The sequence below is a fragment of the Triticum aestivum genome, chromosome 6D, assembly GCF_018294505.1.
Source record: "Triticum aestivum cultivar Chinese Spring chromosome 6D, IWGSC CS RefSeq v2.1, whole genome shotgun sequence".
Lineage (NCBI taxonomy): Eukaryota > Viridiplantae > Streptophyta > Magnoliopsida > Poales > Poaceae > Triticum > Triticum aestivum.
The window spans coordinates 99763653-99779306 of NC_057811.1; the positions used below are offsets into that span (position 1 = coordinate 99763653).

Genomic DNA, 15654 nt, shown 5'->3' on the forward strand with positions numbered 1-15654 from the left:
CGAGGGAGAGTTTCATCAGCACGACGGCGTGATGACGGTGATGATGAAGTTACCGACGCAGGGCTTCGCCTAAGCTCTACAATGATATGACCGAGGTGGAAATCTGTGGAGGGGGGCACCGCACACGGCTAAAATCAACTTGTGTGTCTATGGGGTGCCCCCTCCCCCGTATATAAAGGAGTGGAGGAGGGGAGGGCCGGCCCTCTCTATGGCGCGCCCCAAGGGGGATTCCTACTCCTAGTAGGAGTAGATTCCCCCCTCCTTCCCTAGTTGGAGTAGGAGAAGAAGGAAGAGGGAGAAGGAGAGAAGGAAAGGGGGGCCACCCCTCCCCCCAATTCGGATTGGGCTTGGGGGGCGCGAGCCTCCCACTTGGCCGCCTCCTCCTCTCTTCCACTAAGGCCCAATAAGGCCCATTGACTCCCAAGGGGGTTCCGATAACCTCCCAGTACTCCAGAAATTGTCCGAACTCATCCGGAACCATTCCGGTGTCCAAACATAGCCTTCCAATATCGATCTTTATGTCTCGACCACTTCGAGACTCCTCGTCATGTCCGTGATCACATCCGGGACTCCGAACAACCTTCGGTACATCAAGACACATAAACTCATAATACCGATCGTCATCGAACGTTAAGCGTGCGGACCCTCCGGGTTCGAGAACTATGTAGACATGACCAAGACTCATCTCCGGTCAATAACCAATAGCGGAACCTGGATGCTCATATTGGCTCCCACATATTCTACGAAGATCTTTATCGGCCAAACCGCATAACAACATACGTTGTTCCCTTTGTCATCGGTATGTGACTTGCCCGAGATTCGATCGGCGGTATCTCAATACCTAGTTCAATCTCGTTACCAGCAAGTCTGTTTACTCGTTCCGTAATGCATCATCTCGTAACTAACTCATTAGTCACATTGCTTGCAAGGCTTATTGTGATGTGCATTATCGAGAGGGCCCAGAGATACCTCTCCGACAATCGGAGTGACAAATCCTAATCTCGATCTGTGCCAACTCAACAAACACCATCGGAGACACCTGTAGAGCATCTTTATAATCACCCAGTTACGTTGTGATGTTTGATAGCACGCAAGGTGTTCCTCCGGTATTCGGGAGTTGCATAATCTCATAGTCATAGGAACATGTATAAGTCATGAAGAAAGCAATAGCAACAAACTAAACGATCATCGTGCTAAGCTAACGGATGGGTCTTGTCAATCACATCATTCCCTAATGATGTGATCTCGTTCATCAAATGACAACTCATGTTTATGGTTAGGAAACTTAACCATGTTTGATTAACGAGCTAGTCAAGTAGAGGCATACTAGCGACACTCTGTTTGTTTATGTATTCACACATGTACTAAGTTTCCGGTTAATACAATTCTAGCATGAATAATAAACATTTATCATGATATAAGTAAATATAAATAACAACTTTATTATTGCCTCTAGGGCATATTTCCTTCACCATCCTCCTGCCCAGCCCAACCGGCAGCCTCTAACCCCCGCAACGCGAATGTTCATCCTCGCCGCCACATCGTCTCCACCGCGCATCGCTGCCGCCTCCGGCTTGGTCCAAACTTACCTCCCGAGCCCAATAAAGGAAAAAAAATCGTGCATTAACTGGTAGGTGGGCCAGCCAGCAAAACGAGGAAAATAACGCCTAGAGCCTGACAGCCGTGGCCTGTGAGCCCCCCTACAGGCCCGACGCATGAGAGAGCTTCATTTTGTGTGACACGTGTAACTGAGAAGATGGCATATTTGATACTATTTCACATCTTGCACGCTAGGGGATAATGCTAGGCGGTTGCATATACGACATTCGACCGAAAGCACGCCAAACACAAAGTCGATTTGGATGAGTTTGGAACCCAACGACTTTTATCCTCTTGGTAAAACCGCCAGCTCAACCTCCGGTGACCCGTCCTCCCGCCCAGCCCAACCGGCGGCCTCTAACCCCCGCACCGTGAATCTTCATCCTCGCCATCACATTGTCTCCACCACGCGTCGCCGCCACCTCCAGCTCGGTCCAAACTTACCTCTCCATCTCAATAAACACAAAATTCATACAACAATTTTGTATAAACATAAAACCAACTAGCAGTACAATTTCATGAAATTACAGTCGAGTGCGATGTAGCAAAGCCCCTTTAAAAGAAAAGACCAGCACTCAGCCATCCGGTCGCACTACCCTGTCCCCGTCCCTTGTGCTCAGCGGGAGTGGCCAGAGAACCACCGGCCAGCGCACGCCGGCCCAGCAGCACATCCCCGCCGTCCACCCTTCCCACGGACGGCCGAGATCGCCCACTCGCCCCCACAAACCAAACCCCGCACGTCCTCTCGTCGACCTCCACTTGCTCTCGCCCGCCCCCGCCCCCGCCCCGCGTCGTCCGTCCACTCGTTGCTTCGTCTTCTTCCTCGCCCCCCTCCGCCTCCCGATTAAATCCGGCTATTTAAATCGAATCCCCCAACGAACTCCCACTTTTCCCCAGCAGCAGCAGCGGCGTCAGCGGAGCAGCGCGAGCGAGAGAGCCAACCCTAGCGGAGCGAGCGAGCGCGCGCCATGGGATAGGTAGTGGTTCTCTGCGGGCCATGGAGTGGGACAGCGACTCGGACGGCAGCGGGGAGGAGGACGAGGAGGAGGAGGAGGGGGAGGGGGTCGGGCCGTGGGGCGCGGATGGGTGCCGGGGCGGCGGCGGGTTCTCGCTGGCGATCGAGGGCGTGCTCGGCGGCGCCTGCGGGCTCGTCGTGTCCGACGCGCTCGAGCCCGACTTCCCCATCATCTACGTCAACCGCGGCTTCGAGGACGCCACCGGGTACCACGCCGAGGAGGTGCTCGGCAGGAACTGGTGAGTGCCCCTCTCCGCCTCTCAGCCTGCCGATTTTGCCTTCTGTGAGTGATTACGGGCTGGGCGTGCGGCGAATTCGAGCTCTGCCCGGCCACGCGCCATGGCGCGGGGCGCGGGGCGGTGTTGGTTAGTGCTTTTGTGGGGGATCTGAGTTACATACTGCTTATACTGGTTATTCGATTGGAAGTGATTTAGTGGAACATAGAGCAGGAACTAGTAGTTCAACTGGTTTGCAATCAAAATTAGTTAGGCGGATACTAGTATATATATTCTGTTTGGTGATTCATCACCATCTGTGTCAAATCAGGGAGATGGTTATATATAGAGGGAGACGAGCTCACGGTTTGTTTGCCCTACAATTGGGCCCCTGATCACTTACTTTCCAGTGCTTTATATTTGATGGATTTCAATGCGGGAGATGCATACATCTACCTCCACACTGAGAACGTAGATCTACCTCCCCACCGAGAACAGTAAAGGAAGCCATATTGTAGTTAGGAGTCAGAGTATTAGTTATGGTTTGGGCATGCGGCGAGTTCGAGCTTTGGCGACACGCCATGGGTGTGTGGGTGGTGTTGGTTTATGTTTTGTGGGGGATCTGACTTCTGAGTACATGCTGCTAATGCTAGTTATTGGATTGAAAGTGATTTAGTGGAATAAAGAGCAGGAACTAGTAGTTCAATTTTGGTTTGCAAAATTAGTTAGTGTATACTAGTATATATATTCTGTTTGGTGCTGATACCATCAGTGTCAAATGAGGCAGATGGTTAGTGAGAGACATGAGCTCACCGTTTGTTTGTGGGTGCTGCAATTGGGCCCATGAACACTTATTTTTCAGTGATTCATATTAGGTGAATTTTGATGAAAGAGATACACACATCTAGCTCCACTCGAGTCTCCGAGAACATGCATCTAATTCCCCACTGAGAACAGTAAAGGAAGCCATATCGTAGTTAGGAGTCCAGAGTATTTTATTTAGTCCAGTTAAGGGCTTTGTTGACACGGAAAAAACATCTACTGGAATCATGATGTTAATGTTAATTACTTAAAACATCAGAAGCATCAGAAAGAGACCATACTAACAATTAAAGTGATATGTGGTTGGTTAGCTGTCTATCTGCTCTTCTCCTCCAAAAAAAAACTAACCAGTTAGTTACTATATGGTTGCACTTCTACGATGAGTTATCTCTGTCTTCAGGTGTTGCGCTCCTGTTAATTGTTCATTGGAAATTGATTTAGGATGGAACACCTGCCTGCTTTTTATTAGGATGTCAGTCCTCTTTGAGTTTAAATAGTGTGAAATAACTAGAATGTTTGTGGATTCTATAATCAACTCTTGGTTTTTAACACTACCTTTAATTTTACTTGCCCTTCCTCTAGTAGTGCTTCCCTGGTTGGTGACCTTCTATTTTGAAAAAAGTTAAATCAGTTTTTTTTTTCTAGAAGTGTGGTCTAAGATTAAATATTCAGCTAGTCAACTGTCTTAGGTTTGAAATGTTATGCTATGTGGAGAAGCAGTAAGAAGGATCACCAATTTAGCATCAGGTATAATTATTGTAGGAGTATATAACAAAGCTGAGCAGAAAGGAAAACGATCAGTTTGTGGTTGATGATGTTTGAAAGATGTGGCTATATGTCCATGAAACGGTGTTCACTTGACAAAACATCATAATGCTGTTCAAAAGAATATTTTTTCTTGCTAGAATAAATTGAAATAATGAAATGCAATGTAAAAGCTGAAACAGTAACTAATACTTAGTTAAAGGCTCTCTGCCTGATACACAAGAGTTTTTTTACAAGTAATGTTTGTGCGTGCACAACGAGGCGGGATTAGATGAACATCAAATGTTTTAGAGGAAGGTAAACAAAATCCATTAGGTCGTTCAGCGCTGTAAACTGTTCTACTAATACAACTGTTTAGAAGTTGTCTGGATACACACATGCACTCCTATGTTGTTTATGGAAGATAATAATGGGAGCTTTGGTAGAGGTGGCTGAACTAATGGTGGTCTTCAGTATTATGGGGGCTAAAGTAGTTAAGACAACTCAATTTTTGGGTGCTTAAATAGTGAAGTTGTGAGGAGCTCCCGAACATAATTTGTTTTGCTGATGTTATTACTTATCATACCATCATGGACAGAAATAAAAGAAATAGTACATATAATCGAGCTATTAATCAACTTGCTAGCAACACCACGATACATTTTATCTTTGCTAATGTAATATATTTGGTCAATTTCTCAATGTTTGATTTCGATTTTGAGTTATCATGTAACTTAGTCAAACACGTTACATTTGCCATTTTACTTTGCTTTGCTTACCTCTGTTATTGACAATTGTTTTGGTATTTTTTCTGCAGCCGGTTTTTGCAATGCAGAGGACCATTTGCTCAGAGGAGACATCCTCTTGTTGATGCTATAGTAGTTACTGAGATTCAGAGATGCTTAGAGGAAGGAACTGAGTTCCAGGGTGATCTGCTGAATTTTAGGAAAGATGGTTCCCCATTTATGACGAGTTTGCAACTAAAGCCCATATATGGAGATGATGAAACAATAACTCATTATATGGGCATTCAGTTCTTCAACGATTGTAATGTTGATTTGGGGCCTTTGCCTGGCTCTATGGCAAAGGAAGTTGTGAGATCAACATGGATTACACCAGATAATACTCTCCGGCCAAGTCCAACAGGGAAGGGTAACTTTTGTTCTGAGTATTCTCATCTCTTCCAACTGAGTGATGAGGTACTGTGCCAGAAGATCCTATCAAGATTGTCACCTAGGGATATAGCATCTGTAAACTCTGTATGTAAGCGTCTGTATCACATGACAAAGAATGATCACCTTTGGAGAATGGTTTGTCAGAATGCATGGGGCAACGATGCTACTCGGGCTCTTGAGAATGTGGCTGGCACAAAAAGTTTGGCATGGGGACGGCTAGCAAGGGAGTTGACTACACTGGAAGCCGTCACCTGGAAGAAATTGACGATCGGGGGTTCAGTGGAGCCATCTCGCTGTAACTTCAGTGCTTGTGCTGTAGGAAACCGTGTTGTCCTGTTCGGTGGGGAAGGTGTTAACGCACAGCCGATGAATGATACATTTGTGCTGGATTTGAGTGCGAGCAAGCCAGAGTGGAGGCACATCAATGTGGGGTTGGCTCCTCCTGGCCGCTGGGGCCATACCCTGTCATGCCTAAATGGATCGCTGTTGGTTCTGTTTGGTGGATGTGGAGGCCAGGGCCTGCTCAATGACGTGTTTATTCTGGATTTGGATGCAAAACATCCTACATGGCGTGAGATTTTTGGCCTTACACCACCGGTTCCACGGTCATGGCATAGCTCTTGCACACTGGATGGATCGAAGCTGGTGGTTTCTGGTGGCTGTGCCGACTCAGGTGTGCTCCTCAGTGATACTCATCTTTTGGATGTAACAATGGAAAGGCCTGTTTGGAGGGAGATACCTGCACCTTGGACTCCGCCTTCTAGGTTGGGGCACTCACTCTCTGTCTACGATGGCAGGAAAATCCTGATGTTTGGTGGTCTTGCTAAAAGCGGCCCTTTACGACTCAGGTCTGGCGATGTATTCACAATGGACTTGAGTGATGCTGCGCCATCCTGGCGGTGCATCACCGGTAGTGGAATGCCAGGAGCCTGTAACCCCGCTGGGGTTGGTCCGCCTCCTCGCCTTGATCATGTTGCTGTGAGCCTACCCGGAGGGAGAATTATGATATTTGGTGGCTCAGTAGCAGGTCTTCACTCTGCTTCACAGCTCTACCTCCTGGATCCGACCGAAGAGAAACCCACCTGGAGAATACTGAACGTCCCAGGGCGACCTCCGAGGTTTGCATGGGGACACAGTACATGTGTCATGGAAGGATCAAAGGCAATAGTTCTTGGAGGACAAACTGGAGAGGAGTGGACGCTGACTGAAATACATGAACTCTCTCTGGCGAGCTCGTTAGTTTGAGACCAGAAAGGCTCGTGGCAGGTTAGTTGTGTATGCTTGGAAGGCTAGTCTCAAGTAGATCAAAGCTGGCTACTCCCGCAATGTCCCGGAGTCGCCCCCCGTGTTGTCTATGAAGTAGGAATATGTTCTCTCTGCTTTTGCTGCTGCTGCTGTCTGTTTGGTCTACTACAAGGTAACTAATCATCATCCATAACCCTCAATGTGTGTTGTTCTCGTCAGATGTTTCCAGCACTCTGATAGGGAACACAAAAGGGACTGGCGTCGTATACCTGGAGTCTCCGGCGCAACACTTCTGTGGCTCGGCCCCCTGGCACCGCCGTGGCGACAGTGATGATGTTGTAATTGGTCCTGAAATTCCGACCGCCCACCGGTTATGTTGAGCTTTGCTTTTCTGTACCTTGTATGTTTTCCGCGAGCTGCTTGGTCACTCCTCTCACATTGTTTGTTTACTAATACCGCTGACAAAAACTCTTCAGTTTATACCTTTGTAAGTTGTAACTCTGATTGTAGCTAAAAAGTTATCAGGGCTGGTTGTATGGAAAAACAGGGAGAGTTTTGCTTCCCCGCGACATTTGTTGTAGATATACGTACTTATGATGCCATTTTGAGATCTGGTTTCTGGGAAGAATGAAAGCTCCCACCAGCTCTAAAAAACCCCTTTTTCAGCTCCTGATTGGATGCTACTGTAGTTGCTAGCGTGAACAGTTAGGAACCCCCGCTACTTGCGCAACTAGCGTCGAATTGCGTAGCGCAACGCGTGGTTTACTGAAAACAACAGTTCTCCAATGCTGCTGCAACCATGACAAGTACCATGGTTCCGTGGCCATGGCCGATGATGAAGCCGTGCAAGCAAGTTAACGGAGCATCATCAGCTGTTGCATCTTCTAAAGAAAGCGCAAAACAAACAGGATTCCAAAGGCATCTTCAACCCGTTGGCCGGCGGCACAACGGAAGTCCAAGTCAACCCGGAATCATGCAGCAAAGCGGTTGACGGAAGCAACCACACAAGGTTCAGGATCAGGACGGGCATCAGCAGGTCCGCTCCCGCACGCAAATCGCAGTCGTATAGAGCATAATTGGTTTGCTACCAATATTTGGCTTGCCAAATGTTGGCATTGCTAAAAATTAGCAATACCAAGACTTACCAACTATTGGCAACTTTATGTGAGATAGGCAAAACAACTCGTAGTCAACCAAGTAGTTGCAAATATTTGGCACAATGCCAAATGTTGGCATGCCAATTTTTGGCAGCAAACCAATTATGCTCATACTCCCTCTGTGCCATAATGTAAGACGTTTTTTTGACACATTATGGGACGGAGGGAGTAGACGGCACACAAGTGGCATTCATTCAGACACATCCCAGCACGGAAGCCTCTTCTTTGGCGACAAGCCCAGCGGCACAAGCGGAGCACAGCACACAACCAAACGTCCACAGAAACCTTCCTTTTCACAGAGAAAAACGCAATATCCAATGGAACAGTTTTTTCATAACAATTATCGCGCGGCCTTCTTTTTTGTTTTTGACATACAGGCGGTTCCGCGGACCGGAACCGAGACTCGGCACTGCTATAAGGCAGCCCAAGCTGAATATTTACATGAAGAACCTGAGACGGATGATGGCAAGGCCTGTTGCCGATGGACAATGAAGGATTCTGATACCAAAGCACAGCACACAGACCCGGCAATTCCACACAACCTTCTTTCTACAGGAAAGAGAAATCCATTCCAAAGCCTTTCTCCGACAATTATCGCGCACGGAAGATCCCTTCCGTGGCGGCGGTTGTTTTTCACATACAGTGGTTTCGCGGACGGAAACCGAGACATACATTTGCTATAAGGTAGTAAAGGCTAAGTATTTACATGAATGAAGAACCTAAAAATGGTGGAGACCTGTGAACAATAACGGAGGCCTGCTGCTGCTATCGTCTATGCACACGAAATACGGGCTTGGATAGCAGAGAGAAGAGGAGAAGGAATGTAACAGGCGGTGGAGGTGGGATGCTTCTGAACTTCCTGATTGCTGCTGCATTGTGCTCCTAGGCGTGCGCGCGTCGGCGGACATACCTGGGATCCCTGGATTTGATCAAACGAAAATAACAGCGTATCAGAGACTGTCCAAGTGAAACATGAGAAGCTAGGATCTGTTATAGTTTCTGGTAATATAACTGCTTTTACAGTTATAAATGCGGCATACACTAGCGCTGAATTTCAAAGGATAAAGACATTGTTCAGGACAATAAAATTTAGTGGTTAAAGTGGCACCTTATTTATCCTTGAAAGTATAAAAATGTTACTACTCTTCGGTGGCCAGAGAGGTAATTCTCTTAGCCACAGGCCAATGACAGAAAGCGGCCCTTTTAGAAAAATGACAGTAAACAGGGGAAGCAAAGCATATGCACACACCTGTAATGACTGGCCATTCTCCTGGATGCTGCACTAGGCATTGCCCCTGTAACAAGATACTCATCATCTATTCCATCAAATCTGATTTCCCTTATGTCAACAGCTCTGGTTGGAACGTCGATGGTGAAGCTTTCCTGACCAGACCTGTTGCCGGCCCTCCTTCCACCACTTCTCCTTTCCCTTGTCCTTGCTCTTCTCCGGCCTCTCGAAGACCCGAACGACTTGCAGAAAATACAGGACGTCCACCAGTTTCCCCTGACCCTGTGGAGAACTTCATAGTCATCTCCAGCATCATCATCGCCATACTCGATGACATAATCTCCCAGAACTATGCTGTTAGGCACCTGCGCGTGTATCGTGCTCAAGACATCGATGATGTCGGACGACTGCTGGAAATTCTCCCAGTCGACTCGGCGAGCGGGGTCGATCTCCGAAGGGCGCGAGTTCGGATGCTTCTGCTGGGTGTGCTTCTGAAGCTCATGGAAGTTGCCAACGTATGAACAGCAGCTCTCTTCACAGCATCTTTTCTTCTGGTTAAGGTGCTGCCGCGCCTCGCCGATGACAGCCCACCCGATGACATCGCCTCTACACAACGGGCAAGCCGGATGGTTGTTTGTGTTTGAAGAGATGAAATGGATGCTGTCACGGGGAGCGATGTTAACGGCCGAGACCTTCACGTTCACCGGCTGCCCATGAGCACTCTTAAACCGCTCGAGGCAGTTCGAACGGGACTTGTCGGTGTCGCATACGAACGGCCGGCAACCCTTCTCATAAGATGTGCACCTCAGCAAGACCGCGTTGTGAGGGAAATCGAGACAGATCGGGCAAGTAACGTCCTCCGTCCAACTTTTGTCAAGTTGTATGTCGAGGTCGAAAGAGCTGGGCTTCACCACCTTCTTCATCACCAGATTTCCTGAACCCATGCTCAACTTTGCCTACCAAATGTATCTTTTCATGACAGCCTGCATGTCATAAAGCAGCATGTCAACTTAGTCTGTCGCTCCCATAAGCAATAAAAGCAGCAAGACTCGGCATCTCCATCACAACAGAAATATCATCATAAACCTAAGAAGCTACTACAAGATGGTACAACAGCAACTTTCCAGATCAGCCTAGTTAACTAGATACGGATCCAATTAATTCCCCTCACATCTATCATCTCCCTTGACCAAGTAATGAGCAACCTAAAGCTTTCAGGTACCCCAGCCTAGTTCATGACAGCATCACATCATTTGTCAGGAAAAGAAGTTATGGATCATAATTATTTTGCTTTGTTACATAACATCTCATACCATGTGCTTGAGCAATAGTGGTACCATTTAGGAAATTGGGAATTTACTATGGCCATCAACTACAATTCAAATGTGCAGAGAAGAAAAAGCAAGCCATCTTACTTGTGTGCTATAAAGTCTATGAAAACATTCCCCCTCAAATGCCAAAACATTCAAAGAGATTGACCACAACCCACCATTCGGCGGAAGACAAAAACAAGCGGTTCCAGAAATTGGGGAAAGAATCCTGAGACAACATGGAAGCATCACATGCCCTGATTTCTTTTTCTTTTTCACATAGATCACATGCCCTGATGAATCAGGCGGCGCAGTAAACTAATCAACACACTTATATAAAAAGAACTGAAGCTGATTCCGCACAAGAAATTTATCAAAATCTATGCGCCGAGTAGCCGAAAGCCAGCAAGTTAACCCATGTGACACGCACGAAGAAAAGAGTAACTAAGAAGATCCCTAAACCCAAAATTAGCTCTGTTAAAGCTCGCCGAACGAACGAACACCACAAGGGGGAGAACAAGAAATAACTCGTACAGAGTCACAGATACGGCTACACGACGAAATAAAAACTGCTGGGAGGGGGAAAAAACCCGTACAAAAATCACAAAACGGCCCGGATCCATGCCAAATCTTCAAATTACCAAAAGGGGAAGAACCAGGAGAAGGAATGAAGAGGGGAGAGGGGAGGGAGAGAGAGACGCACCGCGGACGAGGTCGCGCCGTGCCGCCGGCCGGCCGGCCGGAGAGAGCAGCAAGCCCGACGGGCAGAGAGTCAGAGACGGGATCGCCGGCGCCGCCTCCTTCCCTCCCAACCTCTCCCTCTCTCTCTCTATCTCTCTGACTAGAACCTTTCTCCTCTGACTCTCCCTCTCTCTCTGTCTCTGACTCGCGAAACGGAGGAGAGGAGGAGCGCCTTTCTACTCCCTCGGATTCGCAGCACCACCGGTCCACCACCACGAGCCGACTACTACTAGTAGTCTAGTACTCCCGCAAGCATAAAAACCCCGACTTTTCCATGCCTCCGCGAGGAAATCGATATTTTTTTATGGGCGTTTTTCCCTGTTTCGTTCGGTGCGTGGTGAGATGGGATGACTCGGTGGGAGGGACGACGACGGGGAGAGAGAGAAAGTCCGCGGCCCGGTGCAGAGAGAGAGAGAGAGAGAGAGAGATGGAGAGAGAGAAAGCAGGGTGATGCACACGACTCCAAAGCAACCAACGTCTAGTGCTGCCCTAGTGCACCCCTCTCTCTCTCTCTCTCTCTACATTTCGCCATCATCGCCTCACCTCGCTGCCCTTTTCAACGCCTCGCTTTATTTTTTCTCTCCTCTTTATCCGGAAATGACGAAAACGCCCCTAGGACAATTCTGTTTAGGAGCGCGGCAATTTTCTGCTGACGCTGCCTTCTTTCTCCCTTTCGAGGGAATTCAGCTGCTGACGCTGTCTTACTGCGAGACTTATTTTTAGTGGAAAATAATATGAACTGCAAAGGAGTGAACAAACACGTTAAAATATGTTTGTATACATCCGATTCAGAAAAAGAGCTAAATAAGCTAGAACATCTTATATTTGTAACAAATGGGGTAGTATACAACGGTGATTCCCTCATGAAAAAGTAATAATACAACATGGATGGATGCATCAGAGATAGTTGCGTGAGACGGAGGAGAAGTCGATATTTAATCGGCCTCGTGGCTTACATTTCGGTTTATTAAAAGGACAGAGACCAAGGGGATTGTCTTCCCCTGATCTGAGCTTGCGTGATCACATGTTTTACAATTTAAAACATTTCTCTAAATGTACGTACATGTGGCATCTGTGTGGTTAACTTTTCAACTTGTAAATTAAGCGCCAATATGATGGGCTGTATTTTATTTTTTTGGAGACAAATATGATGGGCTGTATGAAAGTTAAATGTTTGCCGGACTTGTGTCATGCAAAAATGCTTTGACAACATGTACTCCATCCCTTCAGTACAGAAGGCCCTCGCATGATATCATCGTCTTTTCAACAACAAAATATGTGCTATATAACATTTCACTAGCCGAATTGATGGTCTAGCAACAAGTATGGTTCTTTTATGTATCAAAATGGAAGGGCGTGTTTTACGACTTTCTTTTTGCTAGCATGTTAAGAGCGTGTTTTGTGATTTTCTTTTTGCTAGCATGTTAAGAGCGTATTTTTATGATTTTCTTTTTTGCTAGCATGTTTACGGCTATGGATATAAGTCAAAGGCTAGACAGGGACCAACTTTTGATTTGGTTTGTGTGAGGGATACGGCAGGGACATAATTTCACATCCATCATAATTACCATCTTGATAGTATACACGTCGATGCATTAAGTGAGAATTTCGTGAGATTTCACGGACTTATGCACAAGGGGATGCATGCACATACAAGTTGAAGTTGTAGTGCCAAATGAATTGACACCCCATTCCCCGCAAAAAGAAAGAATTGACACCCCATTGTTTCCAAAATATCTTTATTTACCTTTTATATTTATACAGAAGTGCAAAAAACTACTCAAAATGTAAATAAAATGACACCATGACGACACCTTAGGTCTGCCACCGCCACTCCATACATCTCCCTTTCTATTATTCATAGATCATAGATTGTGTAGGGCGGGGTGAGGGCAGTGTGGTGATATGGTGCTTGGCCTTGCGTCTTTCGTGCTTCTTTGGATGCCTGTCAGGGTCTTCATCTCCCTCCTCAGTGGGTTATGTCGAACTTGGCTCACTCTGTGGAGGGTGATAGGATGGCACAACATAGATGTCGATCGTTTTTGTTGCATCCCTTTATGTATCAACTGTGTTTTGTGGTGTGTTAATCATCGCGCCTGTGGTGTCCCCACAAAAAAGCCGCAAAAGGCAAAAGTTGCTTATAACATCTCCGGTCGACATTACGTAGCTGCTTATATCAGGGGCAAATCTAGTAAGGGGTCCATGTGTGCCATGGCATCCCCTCAGAAAATGCAAACAATCTAAAGTTAGTATAAAGTTGAGTCATCTATTTTGGAACGGATGGAGTAGATGTCTACAACATAAAGCCTACTTTTGGTCTATTTGTTGGAACCGTAATGATATCTAGATCAAATTATATGTGTGTACTGTAATTTTCAAAACAAATTGAGCATATATGTTAAAGTTATGTTATTCATACATATATACTCCCTCCGTAAACTAATATAAAAGTGTTTAGATCACTATTTTAATTATTTAAACGCTCTTATATTAGTTTACAGAGGGAGTACATGTAAACCGTGGCACCTTTTTCGTAGGATCCTAGATCCGCCACTTATATAGGCCCTTCACGAAAGTTGGTGCAGCTGCTTTCGGTAACCTCCAAGTCACTAACCTCAGCTTTTCTTTTGTCTCCCAAGTTGTATGCTGTAAAGAGAAAGGATAGTGAAAAGAGAGAAAAGAAGAGTAGTGACTATACGTGGAAAGAATCAAATCCATGTCAAGCTGGCTCGACCAAAAATCGTGCTAAAACAAGCACTCCCGGAAGCTGAATCTTATAAGGAGTATCACCCTAAGAACGAAACAGAAAAAGAGAGAACAAGCACATCGAGTATTTGGAGCACTCACACATTCTGTTTTTCTTTTTTCCATTCCAAAAATCACTATCCATTATTCGGATTCTTGGACCTAGATCTCTGTTTCTAAAAATCATGGTTGATACTTCAGTCAACATATAATTAGGCATCCCATAGTGTCCATGGAACAGTGCTCACTTACGAAGGGAAGTTTACAGTAACTGCTGATCAGTGTGCTATAGTGTTCATGTACAACAGTAACTGCTAATCTACAGTAATTCATGCGTAGTATCAGATTTCTGACTTGCCTCCTCTGTTTTACTCATGGAGGGTACTGTAGCACACTGACTTGCTTCCTGTAAGTCAGAGGATCCACTTCCATGCCCAACCGGCTGCCTCATCTTCTGCTGTTGTTGCCGCTATTGCGCCTCCACCCCTTAGTCCTCCCCTTAGTCCTGCCTCTCGCACCGTCATTGTGTCCCTCTTAGGACACATGTTCCCTACAAATCACAAGTAAAAAAAAGGCTTTGCGGAAGTCTTGACCAATCAAGTAGGACTCCGACACCCAATACCCTACCTAAAATCCCGCCGGATCCCGCGTCTCCATTGTTCTCACTTTCTCTGCATCCATTTTCTCCCTCGCCACAGCCACCCGCCAAGCCCTTTCTGAAACTCCGTGATCTGCACGACTACACCCAGCCTCCACGCCGCTTGTCTTCCACCGCCGGTCCAGACCTCTCGTCAGTCCGCCGCGTAGGTACCATACGCCCCTACGAGGGTCACCATGCCCGGCAAGTGTTTGATGAAATACTCGTGCTAATTTTTTTGTCCCTTCTTTGAAGCAATGGATTTGGACATGGAGCAATGCATGGAAGATTTGATTGAGCATGTGTGGAAGGTTAAAGGGGACAACTAGAACATGTGTGCTAGTTGAATTCAAGTTTAAACTATTTTAAATTTGATAAATTTGTTGGATTGTAATATTTAAATTAGAACTATTATCACATTTGAACATTTTCAATAATCTATGATTTGCTATGCTGTAATTTTGACCTTGCGGACTTAGAAAAAGGCACAAGTTTTGGGACAGGGTTAGATGGCCGGCTACCGCACCACTAGCCGAGGACTGGTCTCCACCAGCCCACGAACGGATACAATGTTCGTTTTAGGGGTGAGTGTTGGAGATGCCCTTATCTAGACCTTGTAAAGTTAGTACAATAGCCTTTAATTTTCCCAAGTGCATTAATGAAAATAGTTCAGAATTTTTGGGTTTATAGTTTGATATTATTTACACTAATTTTTGGATTATATTAATTAAGAAAATCAAGTATTGAGAAAACATCTAAACATATGCAAGTATCCCCAATTTTACAAAAAAAGATGTAATACAGTCAAACCCATCAGTTCACCCACTGGTTCCTGGCTGTTGGGTCTGGAATCTAGACTTGCCCCATAGATCAACATCAGTCTCTGCTTCAAGTCGAGCACCTTGTTGTTATGAGTAGTCTATCATTCCTATTAAGCTGAGATGTCACATACAACCCCTCTCAAAGGAACCGATGTCCCCATCGGCCCGGCAGAAATGTTCCCTTTTGGCACACGTCCGTG

At 46.2% G+C, this 15654-nt stretch overlaps 2 protein-coding genes across 2 annotated transcripts; one reads left to right on the forward strand and one right to left on the reverse strand.

The window, feature by feature from the left end:
• Positions 1 to 2365: 2365 nt before the first annotated feature.
• LOC123143828 (putative adagio-like protein 2) lies at positions 2366 to 7379 on the forward strand. The gene is made up of 2 exons (XM_044562834.1): positions 2366 to 2853; positions 5213 to 7379. Exons 1-2 carry the CDS (start codon positions 2597 to 2599, stop codon positions 6813 to 6815), a joined length of 1860 nt encoding a protein of 619 aa, XP_044418769.1. The 5' UTR covers positions 2366 to 2596; the 3' UTR covers positions 6816 to 7379.
• A 1136-nt stretch (positions 7380 to 8515) lies between these two features.
• LOC123143829 (uncharacterized) lies at positions 8516 to 11623 on the reverse strand. Its single transcript, XM_044562835.1, has 3 exons — positions 11214 to 11623; positions 9222 to 10183; positions 8516 to 8891 (listed from the first exon to the last, which is right to left on the reverse strand). Exons 2-3 carry the CDS (start codon positions 10142 to 10144, stop codon positions 8855 to 8857), a joined length of 960 nt encoding a protein of 319 aa, XP_044418770.1. The 5' UTR covers positions 10145 to 10183; positions 11214 to 11623; the 3' UTR covers positions 8516 to 8854.
• Positions 11624 to 15654: the final 4031 nt, after the last annotated feature.

Bases quoted from the DNA above. Each gene is read 5' to 3' on its own strand.
- LOC123143828 (XM_044562834.1), top strand. From the start codon at position 2,597: ATGGAGTGGGACAGCGACTCGGACGGCAGCGGGGAGGAGGACGAGGAG. The intron at 2,854-5,212 runs GTGAGTGCCCCT...TTTTTTCTGCAG, and splicing joins GAGGTGCTCGGCAGGAACTG to CCGGTTTTTGCAATGCAGAG.
- LOC123143829 (XM_044562835.1), bottom strand. From the start codon at position 10,144: ATGGGTTCAGGAAATCTGGTGATGAAGAAGGTGGTGAAGCCCAGCTCT. The intron at 8,892-9,221 runs GTGTGTGCATAT...GATCAAATCCAG, and splicing joins AGAATGGCCAGTCATTACAG to GGATCCCAGGTATGTCCGCC.